The sequence below is a fragment of the Sardina pilchardus genome, chromosome 5, assembly GCF_963854185.1.
Source record: "Sardina pilchardus chromosome 5, fSarPil1.1, whole genome shotgun sequence".
NCBI lineage: Eukaryota > Metazoa > Chordata > Actinopteri > Clupeiformes > Clupeidae > Sardina > Sardina pilchardus.
The window spans coordinates 22523053-22545552 of NC_084998.1; the positions used below are offsets into that span (position 1 = coordinate 22523053).

At 44.3% G+C, this 22500-nt stretch overlaps 2 protein-coding genes across 5 annotated transcripts in view; both read right to left on the minus strand.

Annotated features, from left to right (window-relative positions):
* LOC134079589 (transcription factor COE1-A) overlaps positions 1-13224 on the minus strand; it is a 154872-nt gene extending 141648 nt beyond the window's left edge. For all 3 annotated transcript variants that reach the window (XM_062535685.1, XM_062535683.1, XM_062535684.1), the window contains exons 1-5: positions 12580-13224; positions 11832-11988; positions 10770-10833; positions 9190-9245; positions 377-450 (exon numbers count right to left, since the gene is read on the minus strand). In XM_062535685.1, the coding sequence (XP_062391669.1) occupies positions 377-450; positions 9190-9245; positions 10770-10833; positions 11832-11988; positions 12580-12713 (485 nt within the window). In that variant the 5' untranslated portion in view covers positions 12714-13224. The remainder of the gene's footprint in view (positions 1-376; positions 451-9189; positions 9246-10769; positions 10834-11831; positions 11989-12579) is intronic.
* A 5660-nt stretch (positions 13225-18884) lies between these two features.
* Positions 18885-22500, minus strand: part of LOC134080483 (RING finger protein 145-like) — a 26994-nt gene continuing 23378 nt past the window's right edge. Inside the window, exons 11-12 of one of the 2 annotated variants that reach the window (XM_062536950.1) lie at positions 20995-21293; positions 18885-20964 (exon numbers count right to left, since the gene is read on the minus strand). In XM_062536950.1, coding sequence (XP_062392934.1) covers positions 20781-20964; positions 20995-21293 — 483 coding nt within the window. In that variant the 3' untranslated portion in view covers positions 18885-20780. Of the gene's footprint in view, positions 21294-22500 lie in introns of both variants that reach the window. The other variant, XM_062536949.1, reaches the window with a different exon arrangement.

The following is a 22500-nucleotide window of genomic DNA, read 5'->3' on the forward strand; positions in this document are numbered from 1 at the left end:
TGTTATGTGCTGCCCCCCCCCCCCCTCCTCCTCTTCTTGTTCACCAGAGGATTGAAGGGGGGGTTGACCTGCTTAGCGCAAATTTCAGCCAATTTCACTTCCTCTTAAGATGCCTCGCTATGATACACAAACATAATTCCGGAAAAAACTAGCAAAGCATGGTGGGTACTGAGAGCAGATAAAAACAACATTATGGGCAGAGCAGGAAATGCTTGAAATAGAGGAGCCCAGTACTTTGTGCAACACAGAGAATTCACACAACACCAGAGCAGGGTGTTGTGGGTCGGACAGAGAACATGCAGAGGATCATGGGTAGACTGTGGCATTGTGGGAAATGCCAAGAAGAGATAGTATGAGAGAAAAATCTGCCTCTCACCTGCACATGATCTCGTGTGTGAGCAGCACTCGACACATCTCGGGGTTCTTATCTTGACCTTCATAGATGATTGCCTATGGAAACACATTGAAAACACACACATCAGATCTCATACTTTTATGTCCTCGTGGTGTTTTTCATTGGTGTTAATACAGTCAGCATGATATGGTTCATTTGAAAAATCTGTTACGTTTCAGAGAACAGTTGAAACAGCAGGGTGAAATTAGTTTTGGACCAATTACTCAATACTGCCATAATTGCCTACATTTGTGGAAATATATAATCATTTATTTGATTGTGAGCCTCCAGCTAATGGCTTCATGACATCATTAAATAACACATTTGCCTTGTTTAATGTGGGACTGGGAGAAGTTGGCTGGGCAGTTTTGTGATTACTGTTGGGAACAGCTGGATACGGCATTTGCATCAACACAGTCAATAATTTCCACTTTCGCAGTAAACAAATAGTACATATTTGACAAGACGTGTAACTTGGTTCACTATTGGATTTCTGACACACATTTTTTATATGTGTAGTAAGGCACTCAACACAGCTATCTGTGTATCAATATACAAACTGTATGCATACATACATACATACATAAATAAACAGTGACATCCCCTCCCAACCAACCCAACTCCTGATCTCTCCCTGATTTCTGATTCTCTCTCTCTCTAAATGCATTCAAATACTTAATATCTCTCCATCTCTCTCTCTCTTTCTCTTTCTTTCTTTCTCTCTTTCTCTCTCTCTCTCTCTCTCTCTCTCTCTCTCTCTCTCTCTCGCAAACACACACACACATACACACACACACACACACACACACACACACAGAGCAGCCCTAAGAGCCCAGCGGAGCGGCGAGTGGAGCGTTTACTGCCTCTGGCCTGGGGGATGTGTGATGAATAGCAGTGTGTGTCGTGGGAAATCGGTGGGACGGGGCCAGTGTGTGTGTGTGTGTGTGTGTGTGTGTGTGTGTTGCTGGCCAGGAACGCCGCGTCCCGGACCCTGCCTGCCCACAGCCACAGCCTCAGCCCAGCGCAGAGCAGAGCAGAGGAGAGCACAGCAGTGCACCGCTGCAGGCCACTTACATAAGCACGGGGCAACATTTCAAAACAAAGCGGAAGAGAGCCCAATGTTGTGACACGGGAGCAACGCTGTTGCATGCTGCACAGTCCCACGCTGTGCTGTGTGCCATGTGCTCTTGTGTCCTGCTTCGCCGTTAACAGACGGGCCGAGGTGCGCTGTATCGTAAAGCAAGTCCATCTTGCAACAAAACCTCCACCCGTTCACTCACAGGCATCCTGATGGCCTTCTGCCAGCAACACCATAGGCTAATATGTGGCTGAGGAATAGGGGTTTTGATTGCTCATTCACCTTTAGCTTAGCAGTTGCAGAGACAAGAGACAGGGGGTCTCGTCCAGCAGTTTGCGTGACTTCCGCCTTGATAACCGACTAAATTGCATTCACTGGACATATTCACAGGATCTGCCCGCTTATGGCTGGTGATTACAACTCATCAGCCCTGGTCATTGTTGGCTGAGTCTTAATTAGAATAAATGGAAGGTGACATTTAAAAAAAGCCCCGCCATGAGAAGTTTAACACTAGTTTACAAGAGTCATTACAATGTTATTACAGCGCTTGTAACTCTGAGCTGACAGATTATAGCACCAAGCAGAGACAGAGAGAGAACGAGAGAGAAAGAGAGAGAGAGAGAAATAGGGGAGGGGGAGATAGAGAGAGATGGGGGGGTCGAGAGAGAAGGAGAGAGAGAGGGAGAGAGGGGGTGGGGGGTGATGGGAAATGGAGGCAGGACTAATAGGCCACATGTGTGTCATGCCGAGTGAGGAGTGTGGAAATGTCAGAGGAGGAATGTTTGATTCATTGCATAAAAATGATGAAAACACTTCTCCTGAACTTGGACGTGTGAGGTTTCTCTGTTTTTCTTTTTTTCTCTCTCTCTCTTTACATGAGGCACTGTCAGAGGGGGGATGCCATCATATTTTTCCTGGGTTCAGAGCATTGTATCTCCACCCTTCTTCTCAGGACTTAAATATTCATGACTCATGCTGTGGAGGAGCTCAGAAATACTGGAAAGCCTGTGCTTTTCTCAGGCTCTTTTCCTCTCCTCCCCTCTGTCACACTCGCTCTAAGCCTCCCTCCCTCCCTCCCTCTCTCTTTATATCCCTCTCTCTATGCCTCTCACTCAATACCCCCGTCCCCTCTCTCTTTCTCTTGGTCTCTCTCTGTGTCTTCTCCTCTCTCTCTCTCTCTCTCTCTCTCTTTCTCTCTCTCTCCTCATTTTCCTTCTCAGTTGTTTCAGAAGTGGGAAGGGAAAGCTTGAGTGGCTCTCTGCTCTTCCTCTGGATGCCTGTCACGGTGAGGCTGGTGTGTGTGTGTGTCTGTGTGTGTGTGTGTGTGTGTGTGTGTGTGTGTGTGTGTGTGTGTGTGTGTGTGTTTATGTGTGTGTGTGTATGTATGTGTGTGTGTGTGTGTGTGTGTGTGTGTGTGTATGTGTGTGTGTGTTTATGTGTATATGTGTGTGTGTGTGTGTGTGTGTGTGTGTGTGTGTGTGTGTGTGTGTGTGCGCGTGTGTGTTTATGTGCAAGCGTTGTGTGTCTTGAAGGGGAGACGGGGCATCAGAGTTTGTGCATGTTCGGCATCTACCTACTCTAGTGTGTAAGGCTGCAGAACAAGCAGGCATGTCGTGCTGTGGCAGCAAAATAAGGGAGGAGGAGGAGGAGGAGGAGGAGGAGGAGGAGGAGGAGGAGGGAGGGGGTGGTAGGGAAGGTAAATGGGGTAGTTGGGTTTGGTGGGGGGGCATTTGGAGATGGCGCGGAGAGCAGTTGGGATGCCAGACTGGATCGTGGCGCGCCATCTGGCTCCGACGCCCATATATTCCCAAATTTCTCAGCTTTGCTCTCACCCTCCCCAACACAAAACGCCATGTTTTTTTTATTCTGTTTCGGCTTTTTTTTCTTCCCCCCGCGTCCTCCAGGGTTGGCAAGTGTCTTCATTTTCCCATCAACATGCAAAGGCTTGGCACACGGGCACCATCAATGCCATTCCAGTGAGGCCTTGTCTCCGCTCCACCCAACCTATAGTCACCCCCCCCCCCCCCCTCCTCCTCCCTCTGACTGTCACCAGTCCAGCCGTTGTCATCAGGCTAGTTCACCTGCTCTGCCAGTGAATAGATCCACAGACTGAGGAGCCACATCGCTCAAAGGCCGGCTGTCAATTGTGGACTCTTATTAAAAGACCTTGGACGCGAGCCACAGAGACTGTCCCCGTAAGTAACGTTCAGTCACTCACCACAGATGCTCCACCTTATAATCACCACCGAGCACAAGCATCGGACCATCCTCTCACTGTAACCGGACAAAGGCGTGAAACCTCACTATTGTTTGGTGCCTTTCAAATGTACTTTGCCCGTACAAAAAGCCCCCCCCCCCCCCCCCCCCACACCCACCCCCTCTTGGAAAAATGATACCTTTATTGCCAATGCTGTGGCTGGCTCTGCCCTGGACATTTGTTCCGTGGGGTTTTTGTTTTCACTTTGAGGGAATGAGGGCCAAGGTCTTCTAAATGTGCCCAACATGCATCACCGCTGGCAGCCAGGAGTCTGGAGAGAGAGAGAGAGCTCTGCTTCCTGGGCCACGCTCAGCGCCCATATCTATCTTAGCCCTCTCTCGCTCCCGCGCAAACAACAACTAGGCCTCACACTCCATCCTCCTCCAGAATAACGCTGTCTTCTCCGGGAGCACACAGGCGGACGAGAGAGCTACGGGTTTATTATTAATGTCCTGATGTAATTCAGGAATGAAATCACTTGGTGTGGCTTTAATGGCAGTGCCTCAAGGGGAGGGAAAAAAGACATAAAACTACAAGTTTTTTTTTTCTTTTCGAGCACGTAAAGGCTTGCCAGCTAAATTGTTTTCCATCAATATCGCCACACACATCATTGGCATCTATTTCTCCCCATTGATTCTCGTCCGTATTTTGGCGTCTTACATTTTATAAAATCTTTCCAGAACGGTTCACATGGGATGGGAGTGGAGTGAAGTTCATTTGAACAGAAACTCCCAGCGCGCGGAAATTTCCATGCGCGTTTACAATGCGTTTCAGGGTGAGACAGCGCGAAGACAAAATGACTAGAGAAACGAACATGCAAAAGCAGAAGTAATGAAAACAAATGAATAAGAAAAAAAGATAGCACATGAGACCTCAAACCTGACCTCACTTTTAACAAACTCACTCCCCCCCCCCCCCCCCCCCTCCCCTAGAGAAAAAAAAATGAAATTGCCAAGTGACACCAGCGGTCCCCTCCTGAGGAGAACCGGTGTTGAAGGAGACTGAACAGTCACTCTCTCCTCTCGCACGGCCCTCTCAACGCTGACAAATGAGTTCGACCTGATCCTGAGTACGCACTATCAGGCCCCAGACTACAGGAAATGTCCCATACAGGAGATTAATACACCCCTTTGTCTGTTTGGTTTATGCGGCTCAAGTATTTGGTTACCAAATATTTTGTCAGCGCGGGCTCTTGATAGCCAACGTTTTAATAACGCGATAAGCATTGGTTTACAGTGTGAGTTTTCTCAGGAGGGGAAAATAAATAAAAATGGCCACTTTTCTTAATCATCTGAAATGTGAAGAGAGGGGGGAAAAAACATTTCCTGCGGCCTTCCAACCGAATCCAACAACCACCCTTCCGTAGAGCATGCACACAAACACACACACACAGACAAAAAATCAGCCCAGCCCTCAAAAAATAAGGTATGCTGTAGCAGTGTTTGTGTCACACACACGCCCAATATACCCAGCTAGCTAGTGCCTCGTCCAAAGCAAGCACAGGGGCGCATAAATAAGCATGTAGCATTCATCTGCCTTTTAATACATATTTCATCTCCCCGAGAACACTTTTCAAATCTCATTCTCCGTTTGCCTGGGCGCCTTTGATGTGACGGCTGAAATGTAAGGCTTGTAAACAAGTCGCTATAAAGACATGGGGGGGCACCCTTCTCCCTCCGTTAGCATCATTTGTTAGCGCCAGTGACAGGAGCAAGGCTCCCTTTCTTCCTGGGCGGTGGTGCGACTTTTTTAAAACGAGGTGCCATATTCTTAGCGCATTTCCCCTTTTACAATCACTGCCCCCCCAAAACACCCCAACCTGTGCATACATACACACACAAACATAACACACACACACACACACACACACACACACACACACATGACAGGCTTTTACATCCACCGCTACAGACTGAAACCTGGCTGTATGTTAAAAGAGAGTGAAGGCAGGGAGCACAAGAAAGGGAGAGGAAAAGAAGGAGACAGAGACAGAGACAGATAGAATGAAAGAGAGAGAGAGAGAGAGAGAGGCTGCTAGGTAAGCAGGAAAGTGTCCATCAGCTTTATCAGAGAGCGGGCGTATGATCAGTGAACCAGCTCCAAAGCCCTGGTGCCCTGGGGCCGCGCTCTCTCTGTATCTGTCTCCTCTCTTCCCTCCCTCCCTATCAGAGCGCCCATCAGTCTGTCAGCCTATTTACATCTTCTTCTTGGGGGTGAGCTATTCATTGCCCAGTCAGCCGGTAAATACTTCTCTTCATAATGCGAGTTGATTTATCACTATTAAGACTCGGTTTGGCAATAGTGTGGCAGCTCCGACGTGCTGGAAGGCCTGTGGCGTATTACAATAAAGCAGACAGGTAGCTGCCTTCACTGTAACAGATTAGCCCATGAAAATGACTACGGAGCTACTCAGATGGCAGCTGGAAGCAGCGCAGGAGAGAGAGCATAACAGTATGACTAACCACGGTATTATTCACTGTAACCATAACAAAGTGCTCTACTACACATTTCGACGTGTAACACTATCGCCATGGCATTTCAGCGGGCCTAAATATATATGTGGTCTTGTTTGCGATGTAATCATCGCGTCGCTCCGTGGGGGATTTCGGAACGGCGCGTCCGTCCGACGAGGAGGGGCCACATCTGGTGCGCTGCGCAGCTGAGACGGCTGTTTGGGAAAAGCCTCCAGGAGCTACTGTCGACCAACACAGCGACCACACTTGATCGTCGGCGAGGCCGGCTCTGACCACCTTCCACGACCGCAGCCGAGGGGAGAGCCAAGCGGCGCGCTCGCAGCCGAGTCATCCGCGAAGCTAGTTAGTCGGCACGCAACGCCGTTTCCAGCGCCGAGGAGGGGGTTGGGGGGGGGGGGGGGGGGGGAGGAGTGAGCTCACCAACAATCACAGCTGAAGCGGCTTTTTTTTCCATTATTTAAAGAATTATGATAATGAATAAATCACAGAATTCCCAAATAGTTCCCAAGTTAATACACATGGACCAAGAACATCTGTGGTTAAAATAGCAAGAGAGAGAGAGAGAGAGAGAGAGAGAGAGAGAGGAACTTCCCCAAAGGACATATTGAGGAAGAAACCTTAAATGAGAGTCCCCTGAGAGGAACTTTTTAAAAAAAAAAAAAGAGAGAGGAAAAAAAAAAATCTTGGAAGGTACGAGGCCCACAATCATCACGCCTGCTGTCAGCTCCACTTTGGAATCTAGAAGCCTACAATTCAAGACATCATCACACAGAACGGCTCGAGGAACCAGGGGCCTAGGTTCCATTTCCTAGTCCAATTCTGGGAAAAACAGGGGAAAAAAAAGAAAAACGGCGGAGGCATTAAAAACGTCCACGTCTCTTGTTGCGGCAGCACGGTTGGCCGGATCCCACGGTGGCGGCTGCTCGACGACGAGGGCAGAAAAAAAAAAAAAAAAAAAACCCTGACATATCCAACATCCAAAGCCTGGAGCTTAAGTGTAGCCTGCTCTACAGGCTACAGCATTTATTTCAGGATATCAAAGACACACACACGCCAAGCCTCCGAGAATGTACCTAGCCGAGTAAGGGTCATAAATCTTTCACCCAATACTACAAGTAGCCATTAGGAGATTTTGTGGGATAACTCTGAACAAGCCGCCTCAACACCTTGCAGTTTCTATATCTCTCAGCAGAGAAGAAAGGGGAGGAAAAAAAACACTCATTCTAGTCAAATTCATTTTTTTTTCTCGCTTGCGTCATTATTTTCAGCTCAAGAAAAAAGACTTGTCAAAACATTTTTATGGATGATTTTTTTTTTTTTTTTTTTTTTTTTCATTTTTTAAATCCTCTCTTGTACGATGAAGATGACTCAGTGGACGTGGCTGTTAGCGAGGGTGGAATTACCGGGAACGCGCGGGAACACCGCCACACACACACACACACGCCGAGGAACAGGACGGTGGTGCGCCTGGGCTTATTGGCTCGCCGTGAAACTGACAGACTCACACCGTCAACCTGGCAGCCACGGGAGGGGTGGAGGGGTGGAGGGGTGGTGAGGTGGCGGGAGGGGTGGAGGGGTGGTGGGGGTGGGCGTAATGTGCCTTCATATTCCCTATGACGCCTGTGTGCGAAAGGCGTCGGTGGGACCCCACAGGTGCGAGAGAGCGAGAGAGAGCGCGAGCGGCACGCTAAGTGCTACGATCCGCCGTGTGAGGTCCGTGTATGTGCACAGCGTCGCGCCATCACAAAGCACTGGTTAATGAGCTCATCTCGACCTGACTCCCCCCCACACAACACACACACACACACACACTCACACACACACACACACAGATACATACACACACACATAGATACACACAAACACACACACACACACACACACACACACACACACACACACACACACACACACACACACACACACACATACATACATACATACATACTGTATGTAAATTAACATATTTTTTCACATCTTATTATTGATAAGATCATAAGATAACCTTCTCTTACACACATCTTGCACACATAAACACACACCTCTTTACTAGCTTACACGCTTCCTCTCTCTCTCTCTCTCTCTCTCTCCCCCAGTCACTCACTCCCACACACACACACACACACACATACAACACTCACACATACACCTCCACCCAACCCATCATCCCCATAAAGTTCTCTCTCATCAGGAAACAGACTACACTAATGGTGCTGTTTTTACCTGCTATAAACCACTCTCGAGTGATACACATTTGAGGGAGGTGAAGCCAAGCATGAAATATGCAGGGTGTGTTTTTTTTCTCTTTCTCTCCCCTCGCTGCCTCCAAAACGAGGCTCAAGTGACGGAAACAGACAACATCCGCAACATCCTGCACGAGGGAATCTGCTTTTTTAAATGCTTTCTTTTCTTACGCTGAATCCAGCGTATTTCCTGCGCAGGGGTGTGGATGCATGGCCTCGCATTCTGTAATTCTGCTGTTTTATTTGTCCATTTTAAGAAGCCCAAAGAAAAAAAAACCCGACCAAAAAAAAAAAAGAGAAAACATCAGAGAAAAAAAACAAAGCCTTGGGGCGGTCGTGAGGGTCACACTCTCACTGCTACACACACACAGACACACACACACACACACTCGCATACCAACATGTACAGCACAGGCCAAAACAACTCCACGGCCCTGCAATGGGTCAGCTGCTCCTGGCTCCAAAAAAAAGGGGATCCGATCCCTAAGCATAGGGTCATCTCTGGAGGCCACAGCAAAGTTTGCAAATACACTCGGTAACCCAAACAGACCCACGTATGTTCACACACACACATACACACACACACACACATGCTTGCAAACAAATATACATAATCACAGCTATACACTCTCTCTTCTCTTCTCTTTCTCTGTCCTATAGTGCATAATCTCAGACCGCAGTCTTGACGCCCTTACGTATAGCCCGCGGACAAAAAGAGGGAAGTATATATAGCAGCAGCTTACCTGTTTGGTCATGGAGTCAATAAGGCGCACATAAAAATCCTGTTCTGTCCTGATGCCTGTGGAGGGCACAAGACGGAGGGGAAGAGACAATGAGAGCGGGCACGAGATGGCAAAGCCAGGGAGGACTATTCTCATGGCTCAATCAGATTCCCCATAGTCATAAACACTCACATTCACACACTTTCACGCACACATAGGCCTGCATGCACGCACCCGTCCGCACACACACACACGCACGCACAAACGCACGCGCGCACACACACACACACACACACACACACACACACACATCTTCTTCTGTTCAAAAACTCTCAACAAATCCCTCCTCCAAGAAGAATATCAGTGACAAACCATTATGCTTCATGCAGCTTGCTTCAATAGTCTCCTCATCCCATGGCATTTCAACTCATTTTTTTTAGCCAGCCATCAGCTAAAAATAGCTGAGACTATTTTACCAAAGCAATCCATTTCATACTGTTGCCACTGTATTGCAATCTGAGCATGTGCACAGACAACCCAAAATGCAGCTGCAGATTTTCTAAATCACATATCTAATGAATCTCAGAAAGACATATTTTATTTTTGTCTCAACAGTTTGAACAACCCATTGTTGGCAGACAGGAGATAATTTAATTTCACATTACTGCAATAATAATAATAATAAAAATATTTTGGTATGAAAAATGCTATTGCAAAAAATTGTCACGTTTGTCTGAAACGTGTGTCGTTCTGTCTATTGCTTGAGATGCCGCTCAACGTTACATCACATACCCACAACAATTTGCAATCATTTCTCGAAGATATACCGACTTGCCTGCGCTAGTCTTGACTTATCAAGAAACCAAGTGGATAAGAGATTTGAAAGGCTCAGCTGCTTTGGACTGGCTATGCACAGCCTGCTTGAGGCCTGCCCGCTTTCCCATTTAGCCAACAGGCGACCCGTTATGAAACGACCCTTAAACTAACACGCACAGAGACAAATAGCACGTAACAGGATAATTGACCCGCTGATTGAACCAGTGATGGACAGGCCGTCAGTTTCCAGTCAAAGACTAGAGTTCTGTTGCTTACATTTACACACATTAGGGTGAATATTTTTGATAGGGGGGAAAAAATAACGTGTTCATGTCTAGGCCTATTCAGTTACAGCAAATAATCTGCGTCGGCCTAATTGATAAAGACATGTGGGAAATTATTTTTCCCAAAGCTTTTAGTGGATACGCTATGTGAAGTCGAAATGGAGAAATTATTTTTCTCGAAAAATAATAAAATGATGCTGAGTGTATTTAGGCTATTGCATAATGATTTTAAATAGATCACACCTTTTATGGTAAGATTATTTCCACAAAATAGCTCATTACATTTAAATATCTGATTATATGCAATTGTTTTTTAAAAAGTATCATTTTGCTCATATTCTAGAATAAGGTTTGACAAGTACAGTATATTTGGTGTAGGCCACCAGGTGCGGCGTATGTATTTTCAGAGAATCGAATGCAAATGATGTTGGTTAGCGCCCGTTTCCTGCAGCCACGGCGTGCGTAAATGGAGCAGCCAAGTAGAGAGATCATGCAACTCACCATTGCTGTAAAGAAGTTGCAGTCTGTAATGAATCCCGTTGTTTGTCTTTTCTCCGGAGCATTCCTAGTCGGGACAACGACAGTGTAATGGTTAGAACATTCCACCAGGATGTAAGCTAGAAAAGTTTGTTAATAGAACAACTAACCTAATTTACTGTTGCTGCCAAATAATTTAATGAACAGTCTATATGGCGCTCTTTCAGTTGTGGACATTTCATTATCAATGTCCCACTTCTTTATCCAACTTAAATCAAAAAGAGAAATGTTTAATGTTTTACTAAATAATCTTACTGTGATCGACGACACAAAATGTATGCGGATGTATTGCTTTGAAGGGAAACGTGTCTGGGACATTAATATAACTGATGTAGTATGAAAGGTCGTGCTATGGCGAAGTGCAGCGGTGGGAATGTTTAGAAATAAACATTATTAAATGTTCCCTGTAACACATCGAAAATCAAACACGGGCAGAGCTGAAGCTTTCCTTGCAATTTAAGTGTCAACACATGCCTTGTTCTGAAACGTTTTGGAGGGCAATGCACTGGTACTGAGAACCTCTCCTGCTTTTAAATAATTGCGGACACTGATAAATAGGCTACGAAAATAAAACCGTATATAATAAAATGCACTTGTCAACACTGATCATAAAAACAACACTATACTGAGGGAATTAAGACCATTTTAAATGCGCTTTGGTTACTATTATTACTGTTATAACATGGTCTATATATTTTTTACATTATTAGCATTTTTGGCTCAGATAGTAAATTATGTTATTGCTATAATTGTAATTACACACAGATTTATAACGGTGATAAAAAAAAATAGTGTATTAATGTGGCTGATGTGGCTTGTTTTTGTTTACCGGCATTATAAGCCTATTGCAATTAATGATAATTAGATTTTGGCGAAGTCAGTTATTCTAGGAGAACCAGAAGGAAAGTATGTTGGAAAATTTGGAGAATTGGCAAAACTGTATTTCACCTTCATTGCTGGATACCTAACTTTATTCATATGTGTTTCACACTGCTCCTTTTGGAAGACACGCAGCGCAAACCTTACCTTGTCTTTTTCAACAAATCCAATAAAAGATGTCCTTTCGATTTCCACAGGCTGTCCTTGCCTGTCGTACAAAGCCAAAACGAAGTGGAAGAAGTTGGATTTCCGAAGGTTTGAGGGCGGTTGTTTCTCAAAGTGTGCTCGGGCAAGACCCACTCCACTGTGGACAAATGCGCAAAGAGTGTTCGTGTTAACACATCTTCAAGCATGGTTAATCTAACACTGATAATATCTATGCTTTTAAAATGAACACTTTAACCATGCATAAACACGGTGATTCTGAAACTGCCTTTCCAGTAGCAGATTAGTAGCTATTCAATGAATTAGCCAATTTGCTTAAAAGAGTTGGAATAACTTCCACAGCCTCATTTCAGCGCGGTAAGTAGCCTAACCATCACACTGTTCTGTGCATCAAACGTATTGATTTAAAATTAGCCTAGGCAATCCAACAATTGTCGTTTATTATTCACAATTTGATTACTGAGTCGTGTTTTTGACTGATATAGTCTATGGCTTAGCCGCTTCGCGCATCCATGATTCAAACTGTTAAGGAACAATACATGCTAAATCAAAAGTTTGACAGGAAACTGAACATCTTCTAAGTATGGCGAATGATATGCAAAAATCATTAGAGTAGCAGTGCCATAAAATCCGTTAGGACTTTCCCCGTCGCCGGAATTGTGCGTTGAGCAGTCCACACACACCGCTACGGAGCCGCCGCGCTGAGAGGTGGACCTTGCCTGGGGCTTACCTCTGAGCGGCCGTGTTCGCATCCAACACCCCGGCACCTTGCATCCATGTCCGAACAGCGTTCATCCCGGATCCGAGAGGCTCTTCTTTCAAGCTATTCCCACTCCTTTGGATGCTCTCTTGAATTCCAAACATGAAAACTGGATCTTTCGCACTCCCTGTCGGTGCGGGTTAACAGAAGTGTTCAAACCCCGTGTTTGCTGTCCAGCGATAAAAAGGAGAGAATACAGAACGCAAAACCACAATAGATAAAGCGACGTTCTCGTTGACACGAGATACCGTATTGTCGTTATTATAAAAATGTCAGACAAGCAAACAGAGGATATCCAGGTGTCAATAAGACCGATAGACCGACGAAAATTCAAACGAAGCGCACACACGAGGAAAAGCTCACTTGAGGGTTTATGCCGATGTCCCCTCTGGATTCAGAAGATTTACAAAGAGAGCTCCAGTGTCAGTTTAAGAAAGAGGAGGATCAAATAGAGCTTTCAGACAGCGTTAGATCAAATGTCATCATCCCCTGACAAGTTTTCTTTCTCTTCTTTCTTTCTCTTTTGTGTATACCCCTTTTCCTCCGTATACTTCCCCCTGTTTCCCTCTCAGAGAGAAACAAGATAGAAATTGGAAATCAAGAAGAAGAGGACCCTTGTGGGTGCTGATCCCGTGTTGCTCCCCTTGTTCAAATGGGAGTGATTTGTGTCCCTTCCCAAAGGAATCCTATTTGACTATCTGCGCGAACTAAACACAAGCACACTATAGCCCCCAAAAGGAGAGAGGGAGTGACTGAGAGAGGCGGGCCGCCCCCGAACAAAGGCAAGCCCAGTGTCAGATCCGCCCAACCACGATAGCCGTAGGCTCATTACATATTTAAGATAGTCCCTTCCTCGTTAACCCACAACGCAATCCGCGGCAGAGTAACATCAAATCACAGGATGTGTGATGATAGTCCAGATAAGTGGGTTTAGAGAACCTTTTTACTGACAGTAACTTATCGCTTGTATGTTGACACAGTGGTTACGTGATTCCCATTTCTCAGGATAACTAGTATAACCGTAGCATGTCTACTGTACATGACCTCCACCAATCTCAAGCTAAAACAGAATAACCAGACATATATAGCCAATGTATGCCTAGCGGGAATTCTTTCAGAAAATGACATGCTCAAAGTTATTCAATATAACACTGGAAATAACACTGGAAGCTAAGCGTAACGCAAAGCAGGATCACGCGCACTGACTGGTCCAAGAAAGATTGGACAGAAAACATAAGCGTCTAACAAACTGTTTCGGATATGTCCACACCGACTTAATACACAAACTATAATCTCTGGGCATGGAAGTCTAAATTCCTCAAGCAGGCCTGTGTCATTTCATTTATTGAAGAAAAATGACATACTAGCTAACTACTGACTATATCACGTGGCGTGAGTAATAAATTAGCGTTGGGCACCTTTGGATAATCTATGTACCTTTTTACACAAAAACAGTTGTAACGTGCCCTCTGGTTACAGGTCTATGCACCATGTGGCTGGTTTCGCTGATTCATGTTGACACCATTTCTTCTGCCTTAAACACTCGGTCCACAGTGGTAAAGGTGCGCTTGCCCATGATGTGTAGACTAATACCTTGCATAGGTTTTTAGCTTCACTACGGAAGCGGTGAAGGGTTACACTTTATCTGGCGAACGAATGCAAGACTGGAGCTGTGCGTTTCACAGTAATCAAACTTAATCTGAACTATAATATAAGAGGGTGCGTTTTCATGTTCAGCTTGACTCACACTGAAGATGTTCACTAAACAAATAGGCCTACCCGTTTTTCATCAGAACTGAGAAGTGAAACTATCTCTTGAGGGTTAGTGGACATGTATAGGATTTGCAAAAGAAGGGGTGTCGCATTCTCTTTGCTAACCCCAAAATCGTGCAGTGCAAAGTTTGCCATAGCCTACTAAAGGCAGCTACCTCCCTTCTGTATCTCTCAGTGTAAAACTCCATCCAACATGTATAGCTCTCAGTGAAGTTTGTCTGAGATTTAATACGCATTTCACTATAGATAAGGCCCTCTTCCTTTTTTCAGAGCACCTCTACAAAAGAAACCCAAGCTTTGATCTTGTTGTCAAATTATCATTCATGCCAACATGACAACATCAGTTTGCATCCATACCACAGAAAAGCTAAAACCATATTATGTCAATCTTCATCATTTTGGTAAGGTGATACACTGATAATGTCATTGCTGTGAAAATGCAAAGGGTCGAATGGTTTTGCAACTTGCACTGAAAGCTTGATAGTGTTTTAAGCCCCCACCGTAGACTTCAAGGCATCTAACCATAACCATAACCTTAACCCTATACCTAAACCTAACCCTAATCCTTGCCTATCCCTAGTATCGTCCATGCAGCGCTGTCTGGAAGATGACGTCGGGCCTTAAAACACCAAGTAACACACTGCCACTGAAGTTGCTGCTCATTCCCAGGGAAAGACAACAAGACAAGTTGCTGTGGCAACACATCATGTTTGGCACCTCTGGCAATCCCTCATACTTACAGGGGTTCCCCTCAATACTGTCAATATGTGCTTGGTGGCACTCGGGTCTTTAAGAAATTAAATGAACATGTGGGATATATGTTAATATGATCTGTTAGAAGTACTTATAGGCCTATATTGTGCTCTAACGTGTCTCTAGAAATGTATTATAACATTCAAACATGACTTCTGAGGGTCGTTTCTTTTTAGCTTTTAGTGAGAGACTGCACAGTGGAGCATTTGGAAGTGCTCCTCAAAGAGTAGACTACTCTGTGTCTTTGTCTCTTTGATTTATTTTGACTATTGTTTAGTCTGATTTACAGTGCCCTTAGAAGTAAAACATGCCCATGTCTGTGACTGCAATCTAACAGTCTTCACAGACTAGGCTATCCAGCCACCAATGACAGTGAAGAGAGACAAACAACAATGGCATAAACAATAATTAGTTCAAAATAACAATGGCATGGCCTATCTATAATTATTTTCCCATCTCAAGACAAGTTCCCTTGCTTGTGTGTCTGCTGTGTTTCCGCTGCATCCCTGACATCTGAGTCACAGAAGAAGGCATATAATGGAATACCTTTCATACTTGCAAGAAGTGCAGTATGAAGTGAAGTGAAGTATGTAACCAGACCCAGGCCCCCATATTTGGGTCAACTGTATATATATATATATATATATATATATATATATATATATATATACTGTATATTCCACCTGTTTTTCTCTTCTAGGTTAATTGTGTTTACGTATAGTGTGTAACTTACCGCAATACAAAAACCTATACAACAATCTGTCATCTATTCCCCAACTTTTCTTCGGAGAGATGTGCCTATAATATCGTCAAGCTTGTAATGTGGATGAGTTAATAGACATTCTCACAAATAAAAACATGTAAACGAGGGCATTCATTAAAAGTGGAAGCAGGGGGGAAAACTCGCACTTACTGGCCATACACTCAGTTCATAAAAAAACGACATGGAATTTGCTGATGTTTAACTAGCGAACTCTCCAGTGACTGCTCGTTTGCACAGTTCTTGTTGCTTCTTTCCTCCACTCGCTCAATTATCACAAGGTAGAGAGCCGCATAGAGGTGAAAGAGAGAAGTGGGTCTAGCCAAAGAAACAGACGCGCGCAGAGAGCCACACCAGACAACACGTGCGCTAAGCCCTGTTCCAAATGGGCGCGAAAAGAAAAGACGCATGCGAGGTTGAACGCCTAGAATGAAGTTAAGAAGATACTGATAACATGGTACATAATTGTGAAACAGACATACGCAGAGAAGAATAATTATCTGCGTGTGGGGCGCTAATTTGTAAAAAAAAAAAAAAAAAAAGAATGCATGGGTGGTCAGTGTAGCCTAAATGATCATAGGCTTGTATTTATGTATACCTGATTGTTGTGTGTCAGCAAGAAACATGGCCATGTTTTTCTCTTATGGTATTTGTCAGATACCTCAGCTTTTTATCGGTCCTAAACAATTGTATTTCCTGCATGCATTTGAGAAATGAGGGGGGACGTCGCTCCCATCAAGACCAAATAAACTTCTCTCTTGGCCCACATACACATACCACAATATGTGCATTTGACATTACTGAAATATCTTGTTTTGAAATGGACTACATGGATGATATGTCAAGGAAATTGAATTTCAGCTGTCATCTTACTAAATCACTCTCAAATAGGATGCGGGCAGTGGGCTACAGATCAGAATTGCAAACAACGAATTAGGATACATTGATACTGGCCTAACATACAGTATGTTACCGAATTACTTATTTTCTTGTCACTTGCAAGGAACAACCAACGACGCTTTTTCTAGGTCAGGGACTTCTAAATACTGTCTGTTATTAGCCTAGACCACTCATTGACATATGCGCAAGAGCGTGCTGTATGTGTGCGCGCGGGTGTTTCTTTCCTCCATAGTCGCGCAAGCTTGCGCAAGCACGGCATACATCTTTCAACCATTTGATGCAGCGTTCTACATTATTCTGGGACGTCCGAAGCTTAGTATGTCTTACGAATAGCTCAAATTTAACAGTGCAGCCTATTTTTAAAACCCTAGCCTACTGGTTTTGTTCATTGGAAATTGGGCACTATAAAAGAACCACATTCAATGGCAAACGCGCGTGCAGCTATAACTGCCAGTTTAAGAGATTGCTAGAGGCCATTGATCAGAGAAATAAGAAACACAAAACTCTGACACAACACAAGGCCCAATCCATACCATGCTAAAATTAAAACGGCATGCGCGCCAAGAAGCTTTTTGTGTGTGATAGCTGACTCTTTATTAAAATAACAAATATTCTGAACATTATCATAGTAAGTTCATTCCCCATGGGAGTAAGTGAAGGCAGTTAGAAATTAGCCTTGGCACCAAAACAAAATTTAAACATGCTCGTGCGACAGAAGCGCCGCCTGTCTGACCAGTCAGATGCGGTGAAGACAACCGGAAATGTCAATAAATCTATAGAGCAAGTCAATATTCCCGTTGCAGAGGGAAATGTCACAGAATAACAGTCGTACTCTACTTGATAGGCTGTTCAAATGTGACTGGTGCCCTGTCAGAATCACTGCTTTGGTACAACATAGCGTGGCCTTCTAAACTACAATTTGTGGCAAATGCGCACATGTAGAGAACCGACAGATCAAGCTAATCAAATTATTGTAGGCTTGCTCAAATTACTGTAGTCACACTTGCCTAAATAAAAAATGTTTCTAGTCTATATATGCATAAAAATCCCTCAGCATATTTGATTAGCCTACTTGGAGAGACATTTCTGAAAGCGTGTTCCCTTATTTTTTTCCTGAATCACATAAGGACATTTTTAGTATAAATGTATGTAACATGCAAATGCATATCCAGTACAATAAAATAAAAAAAATAGTCTACATAAAGGTTTGGCAGGGTTGGGTGACATTTAAATAGTTGCCAGCAGTCCCCGTTCATCTGATGTCGTTTATAAATGCTGCAAGAGACAGACTAGGGCCACACATTTGCGTGTATGTATTAAAAATAAAATGCCCAGATGTTTCCTCGGCTAATTACCGCCCGGTAAGGTAGTCTTCGATAACTCAGTTATTCGCACTCTGGCAGACCAAGGGCTCCCCCTTGTGGCAGAATGTAAGCGCACTTTCAGAATGAAAAGGCTTGATGAATGGCAAACGCGAGCGGATTTCTTTCTTTTTTTTTCAGTTGCATTATACAGCATAAACGTTGATAGGTTGAACATAAACATACTTAACGCATAGAATATCCACAGCTGAGTCTAACAACTTCTGTACGTCGATAGAGAACCGGATTGAGGCCTTCATGAAATACTGCTATCGTTTCTCAAGAAGTACAATACTGCCACCATGTGCTCAACTCGGTTATTACCAGGTTCAACTAAGCCAACTGTAGAAGGTATTTATAGAAAGTATAGAATAGAATAGAAGAAAAAATAGAATATATACTTTTTTGATCCCGTGAGGGAAATTCAGTTCTCTGCATTTAACCCAATTTAACCGAATTAGTGAACACACAGCACACAGTGAACATACAGTGAGGTGAATCACACAACCCAGAGCAGTGAGCTGCCTGCCCAACCAGCGGCGCTCGGGGAGCAGTGAGGGGTTAGGTGCCTTGCTCAAGGGCACTTCAGCCGTGGTGGACTGGTCGGGGATCGATCCGGCAACCTTCCGGTTATAAGCCCGATGCGCTAACCAGTACACCACGGCTGCCCCACACACAGAGATTAACTGTATACAGTAGCTCCTGCTAGCAAAGACCCAAAGGAGACATTCTTGTTAAAACCAGTCCAATTTTTATTTGACATTCAGTTCTGTAAAATAACAAAAGGATCATCTCCAGATGGAGTTTTTTTCCTCTCTCGATGCAACCATCTTTCTGTAGCAGACCAAAGTACTACTCACTGTGGCTTAAAAAAAAAAAGATGCAAAAAAATAAATAAAAAATATATGGAAATCAAAACCAATGTAGCACATCCTCAAGGACATACTTATTTTCCCTTAAAAAAAAAAAATAATAAAAAAAAAGAAAAGAAAAAAAAAGAAAAAAGTTGGATTAAGACTAGTGAGGGTGTTCCGAGCCACTGCTGCCTACCATTTCTCCTTTTCCTCAAGAAGAATGTGCAAAAGCAATCAAGTCACTACAAATAAAAGTAAGACATGGCACTCAATCTGTGGGGTCCCACACAGTCACACTGTGTGTTCATGCTTAGCACAGTCGAGAATTGCCACAATACTTAAACATACAAAGTAATACTGTTAACTAAGGTTGAAAATCGGAACTTGTTAGCTACGCTAGCATCATGCAATCCGTGACCTTCAGCTTAATCCCACTTCTACCTTTGAAAGGGCATTGAAGTTGTTCACGCAAGCTTACTGGTCACATCATATATGCAGATGCAGCCTTGAACACTGTGCGGCATATCAAAAACTTTTCAGATTTCGGAGATACAGATATTTATATAATATATAATATATATATGCACATATATACACACACACTTATATAAGGGTGTCTTCCTCAAACACAATTATTTGGTACCTGACGAGGCGACGTTTTTCGAGCATCTCCAGTGAACAAAGGAGAAAGAAATAACTGGGACACAAAAGGCTACGTACTGGTGAGTGGAGAATCCATACTTGTAGCGACAAGACGACAGGGTGCGTGCTAGCCTAAGACATCTTACAGCCTCTACAGCAAATGCTCGGCAAGTTTGTCTGTATTCTTGTTTTCAAAACCTCCCCCCCGCCCCATCTGGACAATCTCCCTCGTTCCTGTGACCTGACTCTTCTTCTCTTCCTATTTGTAACAGTCATTGATATCGGACCATACTGAGCTTAACAGTGAGTGAAGTGTATCGTGTTGGTGTGATGTCAGTTAGGAAGAACCCGATTAAAATGAACCGTCAGGAAATTAACAAAAATAGCCGGAGAACATTTTCTGTTAAGCAAATGTGACATTCAGGGGACGAAGACAGGCAGCAGAACAGCACAACAGCCTTGAAACAATTCATCGCGATTCCAAATTGAATCAGTGCTGCAAAAACGTCACAGCTTAGTGGTGCATGATTTTCCAACAAGAAAAAATTGCATGGGACAGAGGTATGGTCAGCATCAAATTATTAGAAAGATTATGGCATGTCGTCTTCTTTTGGCACTTTTTCCCCAATGCCAGTGTCTTTATCAAATATGTCCACAATTGTTCTCATGAAGAGAAAAAAAAAGAAAGAAAGAAAATTTGAGTGTAGTCCGATTTAAATCAATGAGACAGAAAAAAAATGAATGGGCTGATTGATGTCTTTACTGGTGTGTTAAGGAGAGTTATCAGTGTGAGTGTGTTGTCTGTCTGCATGCACAGGTAGGAGTGTGTGTGTGTGTGTGTGTGTGTGTGTGTGTGTGTGTGTGTGTGTGTGTGTGTGTGTGTGTGTGTGTGTGTTCCCATTGACGCATCTGTGTGCACCTGGGCAAGTGTCAGTGTGTGTATGCATTGCAGGGATTGAAATGGTAAAACGGTTTGGAACCAGCATCTGCAGTTAAGAGGAGTCATCCGTCGTTGGCCACAACACGGTTGCGTAGGATAATCGGGAGAAAGTTCACAAGAGTGGGTGGTGGTGGCGTTGGTGTTGGTGGGGGGGGGGGGGGGGGGGGGTGGCCACCAATGCCTTCAGCTCAGGCAGAGATGCCTGCAGACATGGCAAGGGGCTGAATGGTACCCTGGCACTTCTGGTCCTCAACGGGCGATGGAGCGTCATCTCCACCGGGCTCGGCACGCGAGCTGCTTTCCTGACATTCTCCCACCCTGGGGAGCGTGGGGCTGAGGGTGGGCGTAGCGGCGGCGGTGGTGGTGGTGGTGGTGGCGGTGGAGGTGGAGGTGGAGGTGGAGGTGGAGGTGGAGGTGGAGGTGGAGGCGGACGCTTGTCCGACTGGCGATTCTGGCTCTGGTCCGGCTGCCTCGATGGCAGGTCCCACCCCTTCCGGAGCCGCAGGTGAGGGTTCGCCTTGGCCCACCTCTGCGAGATTGTGATTGGCTGGTGCGTCGCTATGGGCGGGGTTGGCAGGCTGTGATTGGCTCTTGAGTTGGCTGTGGCAGAGGGGGCAGGTCTCCTGCACGTAGAGCCACTTCTTCAAGCAGCCGGCGTGGAAGAAGTGGCTACAGGGGGTGATGACTGCTGATGTCATATCCTGTTTGGACAACAATTACACACAAAGAAAGCACATATTAAGCTAATATCCTATTCAACATCTCCATATAACTGACAAGTGACAACCCTGTGTCAGGCAAGTTCATTACATTCAGAATTGATATCACTGAATGGTAATGTTTTTGTCCAACCACAAGAGGGCTCAAGGGCTTCACAAGAATCCCCACCAAGAGAAAACTCTGACTGATGATACATGTACAGGTATGTTTCAATGAAGCAAAAATGCAATCAACAAAGGATTTTATTTGGTTTATACATACTGCAGTTGTAGTAAAAATTAGCAATGTCATATCTACATGTATAGCTATATCATGGAAGAAAAGGTATAATAAAACAATCTAAATTTTAGATTAAATCAAACAAATAGAATTTAGAATTACATAGCTAAAACTGTTTAACTCAAAATAAGTCTTCAACTCTTCATTTGATTAAAAAAAATCTAGAAGTTAAGTCTGTGGTGGCACCATATTCAAGACGTGTTCCGTAGTACTTTGTGAGTAAATATCTTACGAGCAGAAAAATGCTGCAGTTGTTATTCTTGACAATAAGAAAACCATAGAATATATTTAATTTGGCATGCACTCCACTCGCAGCTCTCCAGTCATCACTCAGTCGGGATGTCGGTTTAGCTCCATTTAGCTCCACACCTCAAGCTACTTATTAGCGGAGCATCAAATCGCTCTTATTATATACTTCAGTCGCGCCTTAAACCGCAGCTGATTTGTCTGTCTAAACTACATACACAGTTTTCTGCCTACAGGGATCAAAGGTACTTTCTTTGTCCAAATTAATTACAAAGTCGCGGCTGTTCGACATGTGCCAACCTGCAGCGGTTCCTGAGCGTGAGCAATGAGTCACAGTTAAATATAGAGCAATCTCTCCTTCAAAAAGACTAATGTCATTTGATTTCTCCTTCAAAAACAACGGATGGCAAAAACTTGTGGCAAAATGTATGGCGTCCCATTCTGTCCTTGTGTTTTTAAACTAGACTACAATCCGAATTCACAACTAACTCAACATGTCACGAATAGTGTGTGTGTGTGTGTGTGTGTGTGTGTGTGTGTGTGTGTGATAATGCTGATTCTGATCAGCCATGTTAACAACTTCTTCCATGATCTGTTTGTTAGAGCAGCAGCGTGAACCACAACTCTTCAAACTAAAACTCACTGAATCTACCAAAGTCCCGG